At 40.3% G+C, this 22,251-nt stretch overlaps 1 protein-coding gene across 1 annotated transcript in view; it reads right to left on the bottom strand.

Annotated features, from left to right (window-relative positions):
- Window positions 1-22,251, bottom strand: part of ppip5k2 (diphosphoinositol pentakisphosphate kinase 2) — a 180,890-nt gene that overhangs the window by 121,734 nt on the left and 36,905 nt on the right. The window contains exons 10-15 of the mRNA XM_078565916.1: window positions 20,857-20,958; window positions 20,548-20,634; window positions 17,258-17,333; window positions 11,373-11,482; window positions 3,036-3,121; window positions 2,042-2,167 (exon numbers count right to left, since the gene is read on the bottom strand). Coding sequence (XP_078422042.1) covers window positions 2,042-2,167; window positions 3,036-3,121; window positions 11,373-11,482; window positions 17,258-17,333; window positions 20,548-20,634; window positions 20,857-20,958 — 587 coding nt within the window. The remainder of the gene's footprint in view (window positions 1-2,041; window positions 2,168-3,035; window positions 3,122-11,372; window positions 11,483-17,257; window positions 17,334-20,547; window positions 20,635-20,856; window positions 20,959-22,251) is intronic.

The following is a 22,251-nucleotide window of genomic DNA, read 5'->3' as shown; positions in this document are numbered from 1 at the left end:
CTCCCACATGGCAGCAAAAATTCTCCCCCTGGTGTCAAAGGCCTGCAGTGCAGATATGGACATAAGGCTAGAACAGGTTGTTCAGGTAGGATGACAATAGAAAGATTTGAAGACAAAGACAAGAAACCTGAAATTGACTGGTAACAGAGGAAGCCAGTAGAACTCAGGTAGTGTGTGTTCAGGGCTTTGATGAGGCTGTGAATTGAATTATCTGGAGTTTAAGAGAAAGCAGCGAGAATAACAATAACGAAGTCAATCCTTGAAGTGAAGGAGGTACTGAATTAGCATTTCATGAACAGTGCAGAGGAACAGATCTTTGTAAGCAAGCAAAACTGCAAAGGTAAAAGAAAGTGGTCTCGGAAACAAACTTAATATGGGAAAGAAGCAAGTTCAGTCCAGCCTTGCTTCAACTCACTTTTTTCAATTTTTTTCAATGAATGAATCAAATGGGAGTCAGCTACATCCAGATAAGAATTTGCAGCATGACGCCTGCATTAAAACATAGGAATATTGTTTAGAATGGTGCACATTTCTATGAGGGTTATCTCAGCCTATTAAACCCTTGGAAGCAAGTCATATTAATTGCATCATTCTGTGTCTTGGAAATAATGGATGCATGTGATAAAGGGTTGTTCCTGGGACCAAAAACTTGTAAGTAGGGTATGGGAAGAAACCTAAACTAATTCAAATATTGGAATTCAGCAGGTCACATTTTACCTGCCTGAAAGGCAAAGTTGATTTACAAACATGGTTTGCATGCCTAGTGAGAAAAGAAAGCCCTTGCATCTATAGCACACTGTAGGATGTCCCAAAATAATTTACAATTAATAAATTACTTTGCAGTCACTGTTATATCAGTTAATATAGTCACTTGCAATGTCAAAACACTAAGCATTGCTAGTTTTCATGATTTTGCAGTTTTCCTGCTTCAACTACACTGTGGTGTTGTACAATCTATAGAGTAAAAAGACAAATTATTCAAACTTCAAAAAATACACTAGAATAATCTGCATTTACACTATGCATGGAGGCGTCCGTGGAAATTTCACTTTTCTGTGAACATAAACAAGGAGAATTGGGAAGACGATCCAAATTGTGCTTTTTTTAAGAAAGGGAATAACGCTTATTTTAAAAGTCACTGCAAATACCAGAGCATAATTTACTCATGTAAAATTCAAACTTTTGAGATCAATTTTTTAGGCAAGAAGTTAAAGGGCTCAACTTTTACATGGGTAATGTTTTTGAGGTGCTTCCTTTCAATTTACAAACACGGCTCCCAAATAAAATTCACAAGGTAAAGGGGGGAGTGGTGTCTACACCAGCCATTAATTGTCTGTCTCCTTCTCTCTCTGTGCATGTGTATTTTTTATTAAGGAGCGTCCCCCAACCCCTACGCCCCAGGAGTAAGTATCAGCTGGGCCTACAGTTCCAAAACTGCTCAGGGCCGGGGAAAGGAAGGTCCACGCCATTGTAAAATGTCACATTGCCAGTCCCCAACCCTTGGCCTAAGTCTTGGAGCAGGGGATTGCACTGACTTGACACTCAAGGGCCTGATTAGCAAAGCTCAGCCTTCCCAGGAAGGCAGGGGGCGATAGCTGAGGACATAAGGCCTAGGTGTTCATTTATTTCATGTTCGCTCTAGAAGTTGGTCCTTGCATCATGTTTCCAACGTGCGCTGTTTATTCCTCTTCTCCAATCTGCCAAGTTTCTCCCCTACAAAAACTAAAATCTATCGACATTCTTCCTGTGTTAACTGACAAATGAGTACTGGAGTGTACAGTAGGTGTGCCTTTTTTTAAAAATAACTAATGAATTGAGATTTTGATGTGATTGTAGAGATTATATTTTGGTTCTCAAATTTTTGGGTGATGATCTCTGAAAATCTAAGTTTGAATTTTACACAAAGTATATGAAAAACTATCTTTTGTACGTGAAAAATCATGGAGTTGACTTTTAATTGAGATCAGCTTTCAAACGAATATATATGGTAGTTATTAGTGCTAAGTCTATTAGGAAACAAATGTTTTTCTTGCTATTTTACCTTGCCCTCCTGGATACATGCACCGGAAAGCACGACCTAATTCTTCAGCTTGGACCCTGCCTGCTGGAGTCAGTTCTCCACCCCACTTTAACACCAGCAATAGTGAAGGCTCCTCCCTCTTGTTGTCTGTTAATAAGAAGTAATTTAGAATTATTCAGAGCAAGGAAAAACTTGCATTATGCTGCACCTTGTATAATCTCAGGACCTCCCAAAGCACTTTAAAGCCAAGTGCTTTTGGAGTGTAGTCAATTTGCACACAGCAAAGTCCTACAAACAGCCTTGACATAATTGGGAACAATTTCTCTCCTCATTGACATCACTGAAGAAAGCTGCTATCTGCCCTTGGGAAACCTATGGAGTCTGGATAGGACAAATTTTCACTCCCCCCGCCCCCCCCCTCCATGAGTGTTTCTGGTTTAGGGATAAGACACCAGGGTGAACTTCTCTGCTGTTTACTATTTTCCAAACCAAACATGGTACCTTTTTAAGTCCAGTTGAGAGGTTAGACAAAACCTTAGGGTCTCAACCAAAAGATGTCACTTCTGCCAGTGCAGCACTCACTCAATAGCCTGGATTGTGTGCTCAAGGCTGGGTTAGAAAGCAAACCCAGAACTTTGTGACTCAAAGATGACACCTTAGACAAAGCTGACACTTAAATTGAAGTGACTACCATTTGAGCAGCATGTTATACAGAACCTTTGCAATAGGAACAGAGCTAGGAAATTGCAGGTGGGTCAGAAACAAAACTTGTATGCTTGCACTTAAAATTACTGCTGAACTAAATGATAAGAGGCTTCAATTTTTGATAACTTTGTCAGATCTTTACTTATAGCTATGCAACCATTGTTAATTGCTGCCTAAAGCAAATTGCTCCATTAAACATGTAGTAGTCAGCAACAGAAAGAAATTTACATTTAGTAATTGAACAATGCCAGTTGAAATACCTTCAACAATCCAAGAAATAAAAAAAAAAGCCATACACAGGAAAGCATACCATCTTCTTCACTTGAAGTCTTTGGACATCCAAGAGGTAGATATGTTAACTGAACTTTACGATTTATTCCAGAAAAATGTCCATACCTGTTAACATAATTAAAAATGTAGTTGATTTATTAGGAAGCAGCTAAAACGCACATGTTAAATTACATTTGCACTTATACAGCAGCATTAACTTTGGAAAATATCAAAAAGTGCTTCACAAGAGCCTAACAGGTGGAAGTTGACAGTGATCTGAAGAATTAAAGAGGCATTATTTCTTTTGAGAAAGGGATCCAGAAGAAAAGGGAGCTGCACCATTGGGATGGTCTTCACCTGAACCACGATAGGACAAGTGTTCTGGCAAGTCGTATAACAAGGGCAGTACAGAGGGCTTTAAGTTAAACAGTGGGGGCGAGGGATCAAGTTTGTGAAGATGCAATATATTAAAAAGACAAGGCAAGAGAACAAGGTAGCAATAAGGGAAATGATTACAATAGCATGTCAGGGAGAGTTGTACTAATTCTCATTTCTACCCAAACTGATTCTGTCTTGACCTCCAGAACTAAAGTCATCTCTCAAATGTACCAATGTCATCCTTAATTAACAGAGCTGCCCCTCCACCTTTCCTAGCTTCCTGTCCTTCCTAAATGTCATGTACCCTTTAATATTCAGGTCTTTGTCATCCTGCAGTGATGTCTTTGTAATGGCTATCAGATTAATACCTATTTTTTTCAATTTGCCCTGTGAGTTCATCTTTTTTACGAATGCTACGTGCATTCAGGTACAGAGCCTTTAATTCTGTCTTTTTACTATTTTTGTAACCTCTAACCTTGTGCTTGTGCACTCTGCGTAGTAAAGGTAATAAGTCACTTGTGGGAGTGGTTTATAGGCCCCCCAACTGTAACCATACTGTAGGACAGAGTATATGGAAGAAATAAAGGCAGCTTGTGAGAGGTACAGCGATAATCATGGGTGATTTTCATCTACATCTCGACTGGACAAATCAGATTGACAAAGGTACCCTGGATGATGAGTTCATAGTGTTTTTGGGACAGTTTCTTATGGCAGCACATTCTAGCACCAGCCAGAGGGCAGGCTATACTAGATCTGATAATGTGCAATGAGACAGGATTAATGAATGACCTCAATGTGAAGGTGCCCCTAGGCAGCAGTGATCATAATATGACTGAATTTCATATTCAGTTTGAGGGAGAAGGGAGTGGAAAGAAGTACTAAGAATATTATTAGAACTAAAAGCTGACAAGTCCCCAAGTCCTGGAGTCTTAAAAAACTCCATACTTGCCTTTATTAGCCGAGGCATAGAATATAAGAGCAGGGAGGTTATGCCGGAACTGTATAAAATGGTGGTTAGGCCACAGCTGGAGTATTGTGTGCAGTTCTGGAATCTGCATTATAGGAAGGATGTAATTGCACTAGAGAGTGCAGAGGAGATTTACCAGGATGTTGCCTGGGCTGGAGAGTTTTAGTTATGAGGAGAGATTGGATAGACTGGGGTTATTTTCCCTGGAGGAGAGGAGATTGAGGGGGGACATGATTGAGGTGTATAAAATTATGAGGGGCATAGATAGGGTAGACAGGAAGGAACTTTTCCCCTTGGTGGAGGGATCAATAATCAGGGGGCATAGATTTAAGGAAAGAGGCAGGAGGTTTAGAGGGGCTGTGAAGAAAAATTTTTTCACTCAGAGGGTGGTGGGAATCTGGAATTCACTGCCTGAAAGGGTGGTAGAGGCAGAAACCTCTAAGTATTTGGATGTGCACTTGCGATGCCATGGCATACAAGGCCATGGGCCTTGTGCTGGAAAATGGGATTAGAATAGTTAGGCACTTGTTTGACCAGCGCAGACTCGATGGGCCGAAGGGCCTTTTTCTGCGCTGTAGACCTCCATGACTCTATGGCTACTGAGATATTAGATGCATTGATTTTACTTTTCCAAAATTCCCTAGATTCTGGAAAGGTCTCATCAGGTTGGAAAATTAGCGAATGTGACTCCTCTATTCAAGAAAGGAGGGGGACACAAAGCAGGAAACTACAGGCCAGTTAGTTTAACATCTATTGTAGGGAAACTGCTAGAATCTATTATTAAGGAGGTTATAGCAAGGCACTTAGAAAATCTCAATGCAATCAGATTCAACATGGTTTTGTGAAAGGGAAATCACGTTTGACTTTATTTATTGGAGTTCTTTGAGGAAGCAACATGGATAAAGGGAAAGCCATATATATGCTGTATTTAGATCTCCAGAAGACATCTGATAAGGTGCCACATCAAAGGTTTCTACACAAAGTAAGGGGTCATGGTGTAGGGGGTAACAAATTAGCCTGGATAGAGAACTGTTTAGCTAACAGGAAACAGAATGTAGGGATAAATGGGTCATTTTCAGGTTGGCAAGGTGTGACGAGTGGAGCACCACAGGGATCAGTGCTGGGGCCTCAACTACAATTTATATCAATGACTTGGATGAAGGGACCAAATGTATGGTTGCCAAGCTTGCTGATGACAAAGATAGGTAGGAAAGTAAGTTGTGAAGAGGACACAAGGATTCTGCAAAGGGAAATAGATAGGTTAACTGAGTGGGGAAAAATTTGGCAGATGGAATATAATGTGGGAAAGTGTGATTTTGTCCACTTTGGCAGGAAGAATAGATAAGCAGCATATTATTTGAATGGAGAGAGATTACAGAATTCTGAGGGGACCTGACAGGGTGGATGCTGAAAGGATGTTTCCCCTTGTGAGAGAGAATAGAACTGGTGGGGGGCACAATTTAAAAATAAAGGGGTAGCCCATTTAACACAAGAGGAGAAGAATTTTTTTCTGAGGCTTGTGAATCTTTGGAATTCCCTTCCTGAGAGAGCAGTGGAGGCAGGGTCACTGAATATTTTTAAGGCAGAGGGAGATTGACTCCCTTATTATTCAAGAATCTAAGGTTACTGGAGGTAGGCGGAACAAAGAATTGAGCCATGATCTTATTGAATGACAGAGCAGGCTCGAGGGGCCAAATGGTCTACTCGTACTTCTAATGCGTATGATCACGTGCGGAAAATTAGAGTAAGGTAATTTATGACTAAAATCAGGAGGCTCTTTTTCCATACAAAGAGAAATCTGGTATGCTCTCCTCAAAGTCTGTGGATTAATTGACATTTTTGAATTAGTACCCTCCCTGAACAAAAATCTAAGGGATCTGCAGCAAAGGCGGCCAAATTAGGCTGAGGTACAGATCGGTTATGATCTAGCTTATGGGCGAAACAGGCTTCGGAAATCTGATTGTCTTTCTCCTGCTTCTGTGTGTTTAAGTCTATGAAAGCAAACAGCCATGCACAAGTTTCCAACACAAAATAGGCGACTCTATAGAATTTAGTAATTCACAGAAATCGATAGTGTGTTTCTATTAACTATTTTGTTTTCAATACGACTGCTTCAGGTTAATGAGAACCCAACACGGTGAATGGATCACTTTCACAAGAATAGTTTGAGCAATTACTTAGCCTTATTAATTATCCTTCCGTTGTTTGCTGGTTAACTTTTTATTTGGTGTCCGCTAGCTCTTCATTAGTGGCTAGCTCTCCACTTGTGGCTTTCTTACTTGTAAGGCCATATTCAAGACAATCACCATTGTTCAGTTAAATGTAGTTTATTGCCTTTTAATAAATGACGAACTGTATGTGTGAGACACTTCAAATGCACCGCAGAAGCAAAAATATTGGTTACTGGTGGAATAATTATGTTTAAAATGATCCTCAGCCAACTAATTAAGACAACAACAAAGAACAAAGAAAAGTATAGCACAGGAACAGGCCCTTCGGCCCTCCAAGCCTGCGCCAATCATATTGCCCGTCAACTAAAACATTTGCACAAGACAATGTGTACATTCTAGGATATGGGACTGGATGGTGTAAAGGCTTAGGCACTGACCTTTCACTTGCGGGTTTAAATTCAGCTCAGATTTATAGAATAAAAATTTCGTATTTGTTGACTGCAAGGTTCCTATGTGAACTATTTTGGACAGTTATTCTTAAAGAGAGCAGATTTGCTGCCAATTTGCACTAAATTGGCAATACAGAGAAGCCATAGAGTGGCTAGCAAGAGAGAAATGCAGAAGTGTCATCCCTGTAGGAGGTTATGCATGTTAGGTTGGGCAGAGGTGAGTTGGTGGGCACCTTAACATTTTGCAATGACCATACTATTCCTGAAGTGAGTACACTTGATAATGACATGAGGAGCAGAAGTTTAGGGCTATTCTAAAGTTAATTTTTCTCTGACATCGGGTCAGCTTTCTATGCAGTGAAATGGAGTACTAAAAACCTGATGTCACAATTCAAGGAATTTAACTGGGAACTATAAATTACATGAACGGGAAAATAAACATTTTAACAACAGCAAGAAGTTTTCATTGTTTAACATCAGACAGCACAATCCTCCAGATACTGGGCTGGATTTTGTGCTCAGTGATGAAGGAATGACATTAGTTGCTCTATTCGCTGATGGCTGTCCACAGTTTTTACAGGCTTTTGAGTGAAAAATTACTCTAATTCAACATTTAACCCAGTGGAGCACCCTCTACAGGGAATCTATGGAATGTGGGAGTAGATCAGGAAACAGCAAGGCTCTTCAATTCTTCTAGATCGAGGCATACTCTAACAAACGCAGGGCTAAAAATTGGATAAGGGACATTGGCAGGAGCAGGGATTGTGCTGCACAATTACCCTCTGGACTTGTTGAGGTCAGGCAGGCAGCCCACAAAATGTTGTGCAATCTGCTCATCTCAATGACTGTGGCATGGATTACAGTGCAAAACTTGCTGCTGACTGGCATATTCTAGAATACAAGATTTCGTTAAAAGCCTTGGAATTTCCATTGTTGAGTGAGAGCTGGAGAGAAGTTGCAAAATACCGCCCTGTAGCAACAGTAGGTGCTTTGTGGTAATATTACTGGATGTTTCATAGATTAAGTATCTATTTGGACTGGTGTCTGGTAGAAGGGTGTTTATTTGGGAGTCTAGCTAAGTAGAAATGTTATAAGACTAAACTTAACTGTGTAACTATAATCTTGTGTGTGTTTAAGTATTTTTTTCTTTTGTTAATAAATGTTTTAATATTTAAAATCTCCAAATGTGGTTCTGACTTCAGTGCACATACGTTCTCGTAATAAAAATACAAATTGCAAATCATTTTGATAGCTTGGCTAAATTTCCCTTTGAGAATTTTAGTCCGGCAATTACCACCTGCCACACCATACACTGGACCAAAGAAAATAGTGATGGGGCAAGAAAAGAAACAAGGAAACAAAAAATGATCAGCGCAATGGACAGAGATGTCAGCATGACAGCAAGATGGAGAATTATAATGGTAGGCCACCAGAAGCTCAGGGTCACGCATGCAGACTGAATAGAGATATTCTGCAAAGCGGTCACCCAATCTGTGTTTGTGGAGGAAACCACATCGTGAGCAGCAAATACATTACCCTAACTAAAAACTAAAACATGTAAATCACTGCTTTACCTAGTAGAAATTGAGGGCCACTGGAAGTACAGTCCTCACCCTGCTGTGCAACTATAGGTCTGCTTGGAGGAGGCAGTACAGTTCAGTAACCCCCTACTTGGGGAAACATAGCTACCTCAGGCCCTGCTCTTAGCTGAGGCAGAGGAAGAAGTGCTCTCTGAAGACCCTTGGTGTGAATAACCTTCTACTGAGAGCCCCCATTTCTCCTCCTCCTGCACAGAGCTTCCCCTCTCTGGAGCCAGTGATCCATGTCCTTGTTGGCCTATAGCCCTCATTAGGGCTAGCAGACTTTTTACTGGCAGGCCTTCAAGTCCTCTGCACTCCCTGTAGAAGTCCAACAACACTCCCTTCTGATTACTTTTGATTACCGCCCCCCCAAACAAAGCTGAACACAGAACTTTTCAATAGCAAAAGACAGACAAAAAGCATCTCACTGAAAGTCCCATGCTGATCTCTAAGCAGCGCTGGCGGGGTTCCCTCGTGTAGCCGAATGCTGGGAGTGTTTAAGAGAGGGCATCAAGCCTTTGTTTGGCACTGAGTGGCGTCACGATCTGCTCAATCTGCATGCTTGCAGCACATGCATGGCATGCCCCTGCTAGCACCCTTACATGCATGGTGTACCAAGTGAACGGAAGCAGTATAGCAGCTAATTTTGCTTTTTGGGCTTCCATGGCACTGATACCAGCAGCACTACGGAGCCAAATTTTGCAGCTATAGAATCCAAGCCAGGAAGTATACAATAAATTCAAATCATGCATAGAAAACGGAATAAAGATTGAGGAATATTGGTGGGATTAAAGAGGCAGAAAAAGTTAAAAATATATACTTTTTTTTAAAAAAAGGTTTCCAAAACAAATTAACCTTTCAAGGAATGAGACCCCACACGATTGTAAAATTTAATCTTCAGGACCACAGAGATTGCTTGTCAGTAATTATCATCACAACATTAAAAATGACCATTCCTTCTGAATGCATCAGTACTAAATCTTTTGGTGACTTAATGGGGAACAATGGGCCAGTGCTCCAATTTCAGGCCACTGCATTGTCGAGGCTATCAGAAGGGTTGTATTAGCACATTGTGTAGAGGCGAGGTATCCCTTACAACAACTTCCAGGTTTCCATTTTTAAATATGAATGCGCAGATGCCAGAAGTTGCTGCCTGATTTTCTGCCTAATGACCATGAGCACTTTTAGCCTTACCTTTATTCTCCATGCAAAATGCAGGTCAATTACATTAAATGACTCTCATTCTTTCAAGCATTTCTTTATTATATAAACAAACATATTTATGTATATATTTTTTATATATAATAAATAAAAGAACATACGAATGAGGTGGCATAGGCCATTCGGCCCCTTGAGCCTGCTCCTCTATTTGATAAGATCATGGCTGATGTGATTACGGCCTCAACTTTCCTCACTACCCCCTATAACCTTTGACTCCATTGTCAGTCAAAAAGCTATCGAACTCAGCTTTGAAAATATTCAATGACCCTGCTTCCACTGCTCACTGGCAAGAAAAATTCCACAGACTAATGGTTCTCAGGGAAAAAGTTTCTCCTCATCTCCACCTTAAATGGGAGGCCCCTTATTTTTAAAACTGTCTCTCCTAATTCTAGTCTCTCTCATAATGGGGAACATTCTCTCAGCATCCACCTATCAAGTCCTCTCAGGATCTTGTGTTTCAATATGAAAACCTCTCATTCTTTTAACCTTTCCTCGTAAGATAACCTTTTCATCCCAGGAATTAGTCATGTGAACCTTTTCTGAACTGCTTCTAACACAATTGTATCCTTTCTTAAATAAGGAGACCAAAACCATACACAGTACTCCACTTATGGTCTCACCAACACCCGGTACAACTGAAGTAAAACTTCCTTATTTTTATATTCTATTTCCCTTGCAATAAGCTACAACATTCCATTTACCTCGCTGTGCCTGCATACTAGCTTTTTGTGATTCATGTGCCAGGACACCCAGGTCCCTCTGTACAGCAGAGTTCTGCAATTTCTCTCCATTTAAATAACATACTATTTTACTATTCTTCCTGCCAACGTGGACAAGTTCACCTTTTCCCACATTATACTCCATCTGTCAAATTTTTGCCCACCCACTTAACCTATCCATATCACTTTGCAGACTCATGTTCTCCTCACAAATTACTCTCCTACCTATCTTTTTGTCATCAGTAAATTTAGCTACCATACATTTGGTCCCTTCATCCAAGCCATTTATATAGATTCTAAATAGCTGAGGTCCCAGCATTGCTCCCCATGTCACTTCACTAGTTACAACTTGCCAACCCATAAATGACCCATTTATCCCTACTCGCTGCCTCCAGTTAGCTAACTAATCATTTATCCATGTTAATAAGTTACACCATGAGCTCTTGTGTTGTAATATTTGATATGGCACCTTATCAAATGCCTTTTAGAAATCCAAGTACACAATATCTACAGGTCCCCCTTTATCCACGTAGCTTGCTACTTTTTCAAATCTCACTAATAAATCAGTCAAACATGATTTCCCTTTCACAAAACCATGTTGACTGCCTGATTGCATTAAGATTTAATCTTAATTATAAACTCCTTAATAATAGATTCAAGCATTTTCCCTATGACAGGTGTTAGACTAATTGGCTTGTAGTTTCTTGCTTTCTGTCTCCCTCTTTCTTAGAGAGGAGTTACAATTGCTATTTTCCAATTTGAAGGGACCTTTCCATAATCTAGGGAATTTTGGAAAATTACAACCAATGCATATACAATCTCAGCAGCCACTTCTTTTAAACATAATAAATATTTTAGACTAGACTATCTGTGATGCTAGTACAGTACTCACATCTCAAGCACAGTTTTCAGTTGTTCAAGTTTTGATTTGCTTTCTTCTATTTCTGAATCATTATTCTGGCCCAGTTCTGTCAAAAGATGCCTTGCAATATCCAAGACTTCCTGGAAGCGCATTGGAAAAATGTTTTAGAACCAGCTTTAGATTTCATCTTACACATATACATATATAGACATAAAGTATATTATTTATCTATCTACTGTCATCCTTCCATTTGATAATTCTATACAAGTTCTTATGGGTTTGTCCAATATTAAGTGTGACTACAGCTGCTCCATTATGTTTTTGTAGGAATTTACCGTTAATGTGGCACCCTATGATGAAACAATTCCATGCTCCGACCACAAAATACTGGCTTTAAATAAAATCGAGTAAGATGATTTTAGAGTTACACAATATGAAATTTACTCTGAAAAGAGCAGTTGTTACTTTAAAAGAGGTACTTAGAGCAACTGACAGGCCTCGACATTTTGCCTGTCATCTGGACGAATGACGGGAACAGGTGAAAGAGATGGTTACATATAGTGCAGGATGGGAATATGGGCAGGATTCCACTGGTAGTCAAGCTATTACGCTGCAATAGGTCAGTGAATGATAAGATGCTTGCTGCTGATTGGTCGACTGTGTAGAATGGATGGCATGGTGCTTTTCAGTAAGGGGAGCCAGATGTCACTGCTGAAAGGGTCGCTGTGTTGGGAGATGGTGTGGGCTTGGTAGTTCTCCAACGCCTCCCTGCCACATCTGTGCGTGATGCAATCAGTCTAGAGTTGGACCATTGGATGTGATTATTAAGTTGAGCATGTTTGACAATAGTGGTCTAGTCCCATTCACTGTTTTAAGCAGGTTTGATGTTCCTCGAGACCACTATGAAAGCAAAGGCCCATTTCCCCAATTTTCTTTCTTTCATGGGATGAGAACACGGCTGGCAAGGTCAGCAGTTGCTACCCATCCCTAATTACCCACGAACCGAGTGGTTTGCTCGGCCATTTCAGAGGGCAGTTAAGAGTCAAACACATGGCAATGGTCTGGAGTCACATGTAGGCCAGACCAGGTAAGGACAACAGGTTTCCTTCGCTAAAAAGGACATTAGTGAACCAGGTGGGTTTTTACAACTATCAATGATGCTTTCATGGTCACCTTTGCTGAGACTAGCTTTATATTCCAGATTTTATTAACTGAACTTAAATTTTGCCAGTTGCCATGGTAGGATAAGGATCCATGTATCCAGGGGATTAGCCTGGGCCTCTGGATTACTAGTCCACTAAGCCACCATCGCCCCCAATGCAGAAAAGTCTATAATTGCATGATCTGCTGTATATTCCTGGTTTATTGTGAGGTTTGTTGTCTTTGTGAATATGAAGGACAGCGAGGAGCTTCGTGGATGAATTGTATCGGACTTCTATGTCTGTTGGCTTGAGCATACCTTGTAGTCTCTGCAAGGCGGAACCAGTGTTCAGGAGGTTCACTTGTCTTGGTGGAAGTATTTGTTATGGCACGAGTAACAGGTGGGTGTGCGTTCGTCTTGTGTGAAGGGAATCCACTGAGTTGAACTGTAGATTAATATAGCAAAGCACTGTTGTAGATGTTTCTTACCACCGATGGAGTGGGCTCTTCTAATGAGGATGTTGCAAACCAACTGGAGGGTGAAGGGATGATGGAAAGATCGGTAGGTCAGGTATCTGTCTGCATGAGTGGGCTTACAGTAGATGATGCAATTTTTTAAATTCATTCACGGGATGTGGGTGTCACAGGTTAGACCAGCATTTACTGCCCATCCCTAATTGCCCTTAAGGTGGCGGAAGTGAGCTGCCTTCTTGAACCACGGCAGTCCATGTGGTGTAGGTAAACCCACAGTACTGTTAGGGAGGGAGTGGCAGTGAAGGAACAGCCATATATTTCCAAGTTGGGTTGGTGAATAGCTTGGGGGGGAACTTATAGGTGGTGGTGTTCCCATGTGTCTGCTGCCCTTGTCCTTCTAGATGGTAGTGGTCATAGGTTTGGAAGGCTCTGTTCTAAGAAGAAATGGTGAGTTCCTGCACTGCATCTTGTAGATGGTATACACTGCAGCCACTGTGTGTCGAAGGTGGAGAGAGTGAATGCTTGTGGATGGGATGCCAATCAAGTGGGCTGCATCGCCCTGGGTGGGGTCAAGCTTCCAGTGTTGGTGCAGCTGCACTCATCCAGGCAAGCAGAGAGTATTCCATTACACTCCTGACTTGTGCCTTGCAGATGGTGGACAGGCTTAGGGGGGTCAGAAGATGAGTTACTCGCCGCAGGATTCCTAGCCTCTGACCTGCTTTTGTAGCCACAGTATTTACATGGCTAATCCAGTTCAGTTTCTGGTCAATGGTAACACTCAGGATGTTGAGAGTGGGGGATTCAGCGATGATAATGCCATTGAATGTCAAGAGGCGATGATTAGATTCTCTCTTGTTGGAGATGGTCATTGCCTGGCACTTGTGTGGCACGAGTGTCATTTGCCACTTGTCAGCCCAAGCCTAGATATTGTCCAGGTCATGCTGTATTAAGAAATGGATTGGTGTTCTGCTCTGAGACTTGGTGATGAGAACATCAAGAAATGGTATTGAAAGTTGCTGTTCCAGTTCCATGATAAAATTAATACTTGAATGGTGATTGTTAAGATGTTGTAGGAAACTATGAAGGTTTTTCCTATCATGTTGCCATATGACGAACGAGTTATCGACATGTCAAAGCCAGAGTTTAGGTTTAAGACGATCTTATTGAAGTGCTACTTGTTTGAACTCTTCCATCAAGATTATAGCGACGATTGGTGACAATGGACATCCCGTAGCAGCACCATTTGTTTGCTTGAAATACGAACCTCACCACTGAAATGATGTTGAGTTTAGGCACATCAGTAGAAGATCGTACATTGGATTCTGTGACATTGCAGTTCTGTTGGATAAGAAGTCTTCGTCCAAACATTATTTGATGATTAAGCAAGCTTCTGGGACAGGCACGTTAGTGTGTAGTGACTTGACGTCGAAACTGACCATTTCATCTGACGAATTGATTACGGTTTGCTGTATCCACTTAATGACTGAAGAAATCTGGTTAGGCTTGCTCCAAAACAATTACTTACACTAAGACAAGAGTCAGCCTCCAGTACATTGTAGTCTGGGCAAGGTGGAACCAATGCATACTCAAGTCGATGGATTTAAAAATCCATGAAACAAGAAGCTCCACACCATTCTTCACACCCACAAAGATGAGAAACCATCTTATAGTACATAGGTGCACCTACTTTGGGTAAACAGGCCACAGCTTGCACATTAGACTCAAGAAACATAAGACCTGCTTCAAACACAGTAATTGGGATGAGTCAGCTATCAAACATGCTCAACTTAATAGTCACCATGTCCAGTAATCCAACTTTAGGCTTATTTCACCTTCATGCACTGGCACATAAGACACGCCAGGGAAACTACAAAGATCTACCAACGTCACACCATCCCCCCCCAGGACAGCAGTCTTATCAGTGACATCTAGCTAATCTTACTGAAAAAGCACATTACCATCCACTCCACACAGCCAACCAATCAACAGCAAGAATGTTAACATGTACTGGCCAGAGGAAGTATGTTGACATGTACTAACCCATTACAAACATTAGTTCTTTTAAGGAACTATTTTGTTATAACAACTGCTCTTTTCAGATCAAATTGCAACTTAATGGTACTATTCTCACCATGAAAACCTTCAAACAACTTTTTGTTTTAAATTTCATATATTGATTAGGTTTATCCATTAAATTATATTTTATGCCTTTCACATGAAGCCCTCAGACCATTTCAGAATTGCATTTTGAGAGAGAGAAAGGGAGGGAGGGAGAGAAAGGGAGGGAGGGAGAGAAAGGGAGGGAGGGAGAGGGAGAGCAAGAAACAAAGAGAGAGAGCGAGAAAATAAAAGAACGAGAATACCATGAACCACTTTGGTGCATTCTGAGCATATGCTGTTTTCGGGATATCCAGCACACAGTCTATGCATCAACAGGGGTTGAAAGATAGAAGGGTGCATCATATCACCCAGTAAGCATGTGAACTTTTGAGTTTCTGTGCATTTCCAAGAAGCAATTAAGGAATTAGGGAAAAAGCAGTTAGGCAAAGATTTCATATCAACTAATGAATTTTAAGTAAATATATTACAATTGTGCTTTCATGATATGAACTAAGTGGAAACAAGTATCTTATAAGATTGGTTACAGTTGCTGGTGGCTTTTTTGTTGATGGTTAAAGAGATAAACTTTTAAAAAGCTCTCCTGGACCATTTTTATGGCTTAATTATCTTTTTAAATATCAATAAGTGCATAAATAATTATTGAGTGTTCCATAATGTAATATTTGTTGAAAAATATGATTAAAGACTGTATAAATTAACAAACTCATTAATAGTGTATTAAATTTTCCATTTCCTCATTCTGGTGCATATATCAGCAAATTACGTATTCCAAGCCATGATTTTCTATATGTAATTTAAACAAGTAGAAAAATTTCACTTAAAAGCTCAAAATCAACAACATAAGAATTAGCCAACAATGTGGCGAGAGAGATGAGCCATTTGTAGTTTGGGTCTCATCACCCTGGTTCCCATCCTGCACCCAGAAAGGTGTTAAACTCCCCCCAGTACTAACAGATCTCAGCAATGGCCAATTCTTCAAAGCTCCTCCCACATCCTGCTGAACCTCAAGGTCTCCTTCCCCCATTCCTCAATCCTCTGACCTTTTGAGTTCACAATCCCCTACATCACATTTCCAGTGCTGCCAAATTTTACAACTACTCCATATTTTCCCTAGACATTGTGAACTTCATTCCAATGGCCTCCAGATCCCAGGATATGCTCCAATGTTCTCATCCAATATTTATGAACCATGAGAGCCCCATGTTGCTAAACCCTGGGAGCCAACCACAAAGTGGATAGATTGCAAGGCCACATGCCCCCAATGCTAATAAGTCAGTGCCCCTGGTAACACTGGTTTTCATAATACCCTCAGGTTCCTATAAAACCTCTGACTCGTATGAGCAACAACACAGCAAGAGATCTGCTAGGATTAACAATGTCAGCACTAAAAGCTTCAACTGAACTTAAAGAGTGTAAGAGGGGAGGCGGTGGTGTAGTAGTAATGTCACTGGACTGGTAATCCAGAGGCCCAATGCGCTGGTTCAAATCTCACCATGGCAGCTGTTGGAATTTAAATTAAATTAATTGGAATTGTAAGCTAGTCTCAGTAATGGTAACCATGAAATTGTCACTTGGTTCATTAATGTCCTTTAGGGAAGGGAATCTTCCAACCTTACCTGGTCTGACTACCCTACATGTGGCTCCAGGTCCACAGTAATGGGGTTGACTCTCAATTACCCTCAAGTTACTCAGTTCAAGAGATGGGCAACAAATGCTGGCCTTGACAGCAACACCCACATCCCATGAAAGGACAAAGAAAAAAATTCTTGGTATACCAGTTGGCATATGTTTATATACCTTGGAACTTTTAAACCAGGAAAAGAGAATGCAAGAAGAAACCAGAGAAACACTGACTGACAATGATTTGGAATTGTGGAATCACTCCAGAGAAGGAAGTACTCGATGTGAAAAATGAAGTGCATAAGACTAACATCCAAGTGCCACTTTTGTTTGCAGCTGAGTGCTGGACCTTGAAGTCATAGTTGTAGAGGCTGAATAGTTTACCAGCATTTGGACAAGGCAGCTGAGCTCATGCTGTGTATTTCTATATTCTGGGAAGGCTGTTCCCTCAGCTTTATGCCATCAATGCAGTTCTTTAATATTTGTGAAATACCAAATGAGGATCCACTAAGATTGGTATACTTGAAATTATACTAGAAAGTTAGGAAGTAAAAACTTGCCTGTAGTTGCTTTGGCTTCTTTAACTTAATTTTTCCTGCTTTGTATCCATTGTACTTTTCAAAGAGTTCAAAAAATCTACATTTAAAAAAAATACAGAGGTGGGGAAGGGAGGAGGAAAAATAACAGAAAAGTAATAAAGACGCTTGTTCAAATAAAACTATTTATCACATGACAAGTTTTTTCCCCCACACATACTCTTGGAGGAATTTTGTTTCTGTTTTAACTGCAGCAGATATCAGGGCATCTGAGTAACCAGCCCTGGAGAGGTGTGCCCTTCATATTTAAATAAGGCTCCTTTCTTGAGATTTTGGTAGTGATTTGAAAGCAATGCTCGTCAGTAAAATGGAGTAAAGATGGGTTAAAAGTTGAAACATATAAGATCCTGAGGGATCTTGACAGGGTGGGCGTGGAGAGGAAGTTTCCTCTTGTGGGAGAATCTAGAACTAAGGGTCACAGTTTAAAAATAAGGGGTTGCCCATTTAAAACAGAGATGAGATGAATTTTTTTTCACTCAGAAGGTTGTGAGTCTTTGGAACTCTCTTCCTGAAAAGGTGGTGGAAGCAGAGTCTTTGAATATTTTTAAGGCAGAGTGGATAGATTCTTGGTTAGCAAGGGGTGATAGATTATAAGCAGTAGGTGGGATGCAGATTTCAGGTTACTATCAGATCAGCCATAATCTTATTAAATGGCAGAGCAAGCTTGAGGGGCTGAATGGTTACCCCTGTTCCTTGTTCATATGACAGTATATGAATAAATGCTTAGTGCTCATGGCTGTTTTCTCATTTCTTCTTGGAAAATTTTAGAGAGAGTACTTGTTGTGAGAGGCTTATTTGTACAGTTTGGAGAGAACACCAGGACTAGTGACAAGGCTGCTTTTGATTGTCTTTGTCACCTGAAGTCCATTAGCAGTCACAGCAGCAAGGATATGTTTTGAGCATAGCTGTAGATGGACAACAGAGTAGGAAGTAACAGAGCTGTCAAGTTCACAGGAGGCACATACTGATCTAACAGACTACAGAGAGGCTCAGCTTCCTTGACCTCTCAGAAGTGCAGTGCTTCTGAAGAATGGGATTACAATATCAGGCAGTTGCAGATATCTGTAGCCTTCTGGGTCTACTTACCTGCTGGACCTGACAGCTACACTATAACAGCTACTCTGAAAGATAACGAAAATGTCTTGTATTTATATAATGCCTTTCACAACCTCAGGGCTTCTCAAAGTGCTTTACAGCCAAAGAAGTGCCTTACTTTTGAAGTGTGATCATTGTTGTGGTGTAGGAAACACATCCAATTTGCACATAGCAAGGTCCCACAGACAACATTGTGATAATGACCAAATAATCTGCATTAGTGACATTTGTCGAGAAAACTGTGTTGGCCAGGATGCCAGAGACCCCCATGCTCTTCTTTGAATAGTACAATGGGATCTTTTACTTCCACTTGAGGGGGCAGACTGGGCCTCATTTAACATCTCACTGAAAGATGGCACCTCAGGCTGCAGCATTCCCCTGTACTGCAATGGAAGTGTGCGTCTGTATTTTGTGCTCAAGTGTCTGGAGTGGGGCATAATCTTGACTCAGAGATGAGTATGCTATAAACTGAGCCATGGCTGACACACACTACCATCTTCAAGACAAGCCTGGAGACATCCTTCAGTAATCACCAGCAAGGGTCTCTACAATAATCATGGTGTGCAGAGATGAGGACGAGAAGTGGAGGAGGAACAAGTCACTCAACATTCTTCACCTGATGAGTATTCCAATGGAGTGGAGGAGGGGGGAAAATGGGTGAGTCATGGAAACATTGAGTGGAGTTCCCACTTCCATGTCCCCTTTTGCCATCATCCCTCCCCTGGCTGGAGGCACATCACTCTTGCCTCTCTGTGGAACAGTAGCTTGGTGCAGATCAGTGTTGCCTTGTAAGATCATGACTAATGTATGTCATCTTGTTTAAGGCAGCAGAAAGGTGGGAAGTGGTGTTCCACAGGGATTGGTGCTGGGACAACTGCAGTTCATCATTTACAGAAACTGGACTCTTTTGAAATTGGACGTACAATTTCAAAATTTGCAGTACACACCAAATTGGGATATAGTTTTAAACAAGGAAGACGGCAACAAAATATAAAAAAGGCATTAATAAACTTGAAGTGACAAATTCATTTCAATATTCATAAGTCTAAAGTGGTGCATTTCAGTAGGAAGAATAAAGAGGCTGGAAAGCAGGACTCCAGTTGAGGCAAAGGAATCTAGGACTGTATACAAATCACTTAAAATAGCAACACAAGCTAATTACATCATAAAATATGCAAACAAAGCACTGAGGATCATTTCAGAGAAATAGAATTGTAAAGCAGGGAAATTACGTAAAACTTGCATAGACACTTAGCTATATCACACTTAAGAGTACTGTGTTCAGTCTGGTCTCATTACAGAAAGGATATAGAGGCATTGGATGGGTATAACAAAGATTACAATGATAATACCAAAGTGAGAGGTTATAATTATCAGGAAAGACTGCATAGGCTGGGTTGTGGCAGACATTAAGCGTAGACCTAGGTGGTGATCACATAATTAACTCATCCAGTTAAATACTGGACTAATTTTCAAACTTTATTTTTTTCCTTTCATATCTTCATTTTGCATTTTTGTTTTACGGAGTCACAAGATTGTTAGCATGCAGAAAGGCATTAGTGAGAAGAATTTGGAGAATGACTTCACTGGTACAACCAGCATGTTGGTAAATCACTATTTTCACCAATATCAACCCTCTCCTCCTTGCACAAGGCTGGAATCCGTGTTAACACTACAAAGAATATACATCTACCTTTCCTTTGCATTGAGTGAAGTGTTTGGAGGTTCAGCTGAGAATGCTCAAAGATTTCTTTTGGCATTTAGTCATTTTTATCTAAAATTGATCTGTTAAATCATTGTGATTTTACAGAGAAAATCTAATGGTAAAATGCACGAATTGCATTCTCAAGCATGCTGCTTTTATAACGTACATTAAGATATAACACATCATATTTTATATGCATCCCATCTGTTATGAAGAAACAACACCAATAATTAATCAATATACATTCTGAAGGCTCAACATTCCAGCAAAGATAAAGGAGGTTTTGTACCATGTTGTGCTGGCATCAACTTCAGTCTTTAGTAGCAGTGTTATTTGCAGGGGAACAGTTTGAATGTGAAAATAGAGAAAAAAAACAAAGAAAACTCTCAAAAATAACAGATAATTAACGAATCATATTTTTACAGTTAAGGACAAAAATTAAATTAAGCCTTACCTCTGATGCCTGACTTCCATTTTCATTTTTTGTTTTGGAGTTCGATCCCCATGCCTTATGACTGCTATTACACAACGAAGCTCCATCCTACACAGCAAGGCATAAAGCAGATTGGCTGAATTCATAGAAATCATTTCAAGATGCACATACACTATTCAAGCTGAATTAATTTACAAATCTAGGAACTACTATTTATATACACACACAGCACAAACTTCAAGATAATTCCCTCAATCACAAAAAAATTGTTTCAATCCAAATTTGCTAGTTACTCTTCCTACATGTAATATTAATCTGAAGTATCCTCACATTGTGCCTGATGTTGTGGGTACAATAGGAATGTTTTCCACTTCAGTAGGGACAGACCATGGAATCTGAAACTGTGGAGCTAACTCTCGCATGATGATGTTTCTGTAAAATAAATAATCATATTCATGAAACAGTAAATCAGTGAAATAATTTTAATTTCTATTCTGTACATTACAGGTTGGCTTATGCTTCCCCAAACTGAATGTTTAATCTGCAAATCATAAACTGCAGAGGCATATAAAGTTTTCAATTTGAGACTTAGCTGAAACTTTTGGATGTTTGCATTCTAGTAACGAAAAGGAAAATTTTACTTTATCATTGCAATAAAAAAGCCTGGTATTTGTGTTTGTAATCAGTAGATGGCCAAGAGTTTCAACTTTAGGCACAACTGGCAATCTGGGCAGAAATTGCTCATACAGTAACACTCATTTTTTAAAGTGAAGTTTTGGTTCTAGTTTTTGCTCAAAATCATTTGCATGGACTTATTCAGAAAATAGAAACACGCAGTATTAAAGGGATGCTGGTAATTGGTGTCTGAAATTGGCTAAGGATATGAGACAGAGGGCACTGGTAAATACATGTTTTAACAGTGAATAGACGGTTTCCTTGACTTAACAGGAGTATGCAGCGGGGCTCACCAGGTGTCAGAACCATTGCTTTTCTAGCTTTATATCAATGACCTGGACTTGGGTATAGGGAGTTCAAATTTGCAGACAATTGAAAATTTGGCAAGGTAGTGATTAATGGATACGATAGTAGTACAATACAAGAGGCCGAAGGACATAGACAGACGTAAAATGGATAGGCACATGGCAGGTATAATTTAAAATGGATAAGTGTGAATTGATGCACTTTGGAAGTAACAACAGGGCGAGGCAGTATAATTTAAATGGTCAGATAAAAGTAAAATACTGCGGATGCTGGATAAACTGAGCAGGGCTGACTTAATTCGAAAGGTTAACTCTGTTTCCCTCTCCACTGGTGCTGCCAGACCTGCTAAGTTTTTCCAGCACTTTCTGTTTATGTAATTTAAAATGAGATATTTGATGGTGGTGGTGAATGAAAGGAGAATAGAGACACCTTGGGATGCATATTCATATATATTTGAAGGTAGCAGGGCAAGTGATAAAGTGTTTAACAACACATATGTGATGCCTGGCTTTGTAATTGGGGCATTGAATACAAAAACAAGGGAGTCACACAAAACCTTTAAAACTTTCTGGTTAGGCATCAGCTGGAGTAGTGTACAATTATGGGCATTAAACTTATGAAAGGATGGTATGGGGGTTTACCAGGATGATACCAAGGATGAGGATGCTCAGTTATGTGGAGAAATTGGAGAAGCTGGGATTGATCTCCTGAGAGCAGAAAAGGTTAACGGAAGATCTAATAGAG

Source organism: Cetorhinus maximus, chromosome 2 (assembly GCF_964194155.1).
Source record: "Cetorhinus maximus chromosome 2, sCetMax3.hap1.1, whole genome shotgun sequence".
Lineage (NCBI taxonomy): Eukaryota > Metazoa > Chordata > Chondrichthyes > Lamniformes > Cetorhinidae > Cetorhinus > Cetorhinus maximus.
The sequence above is the reverse complement of the archived record's forward strand: the minus strand, read 5'-3'. Positions and strand labels throughout refer to the sequence as shown.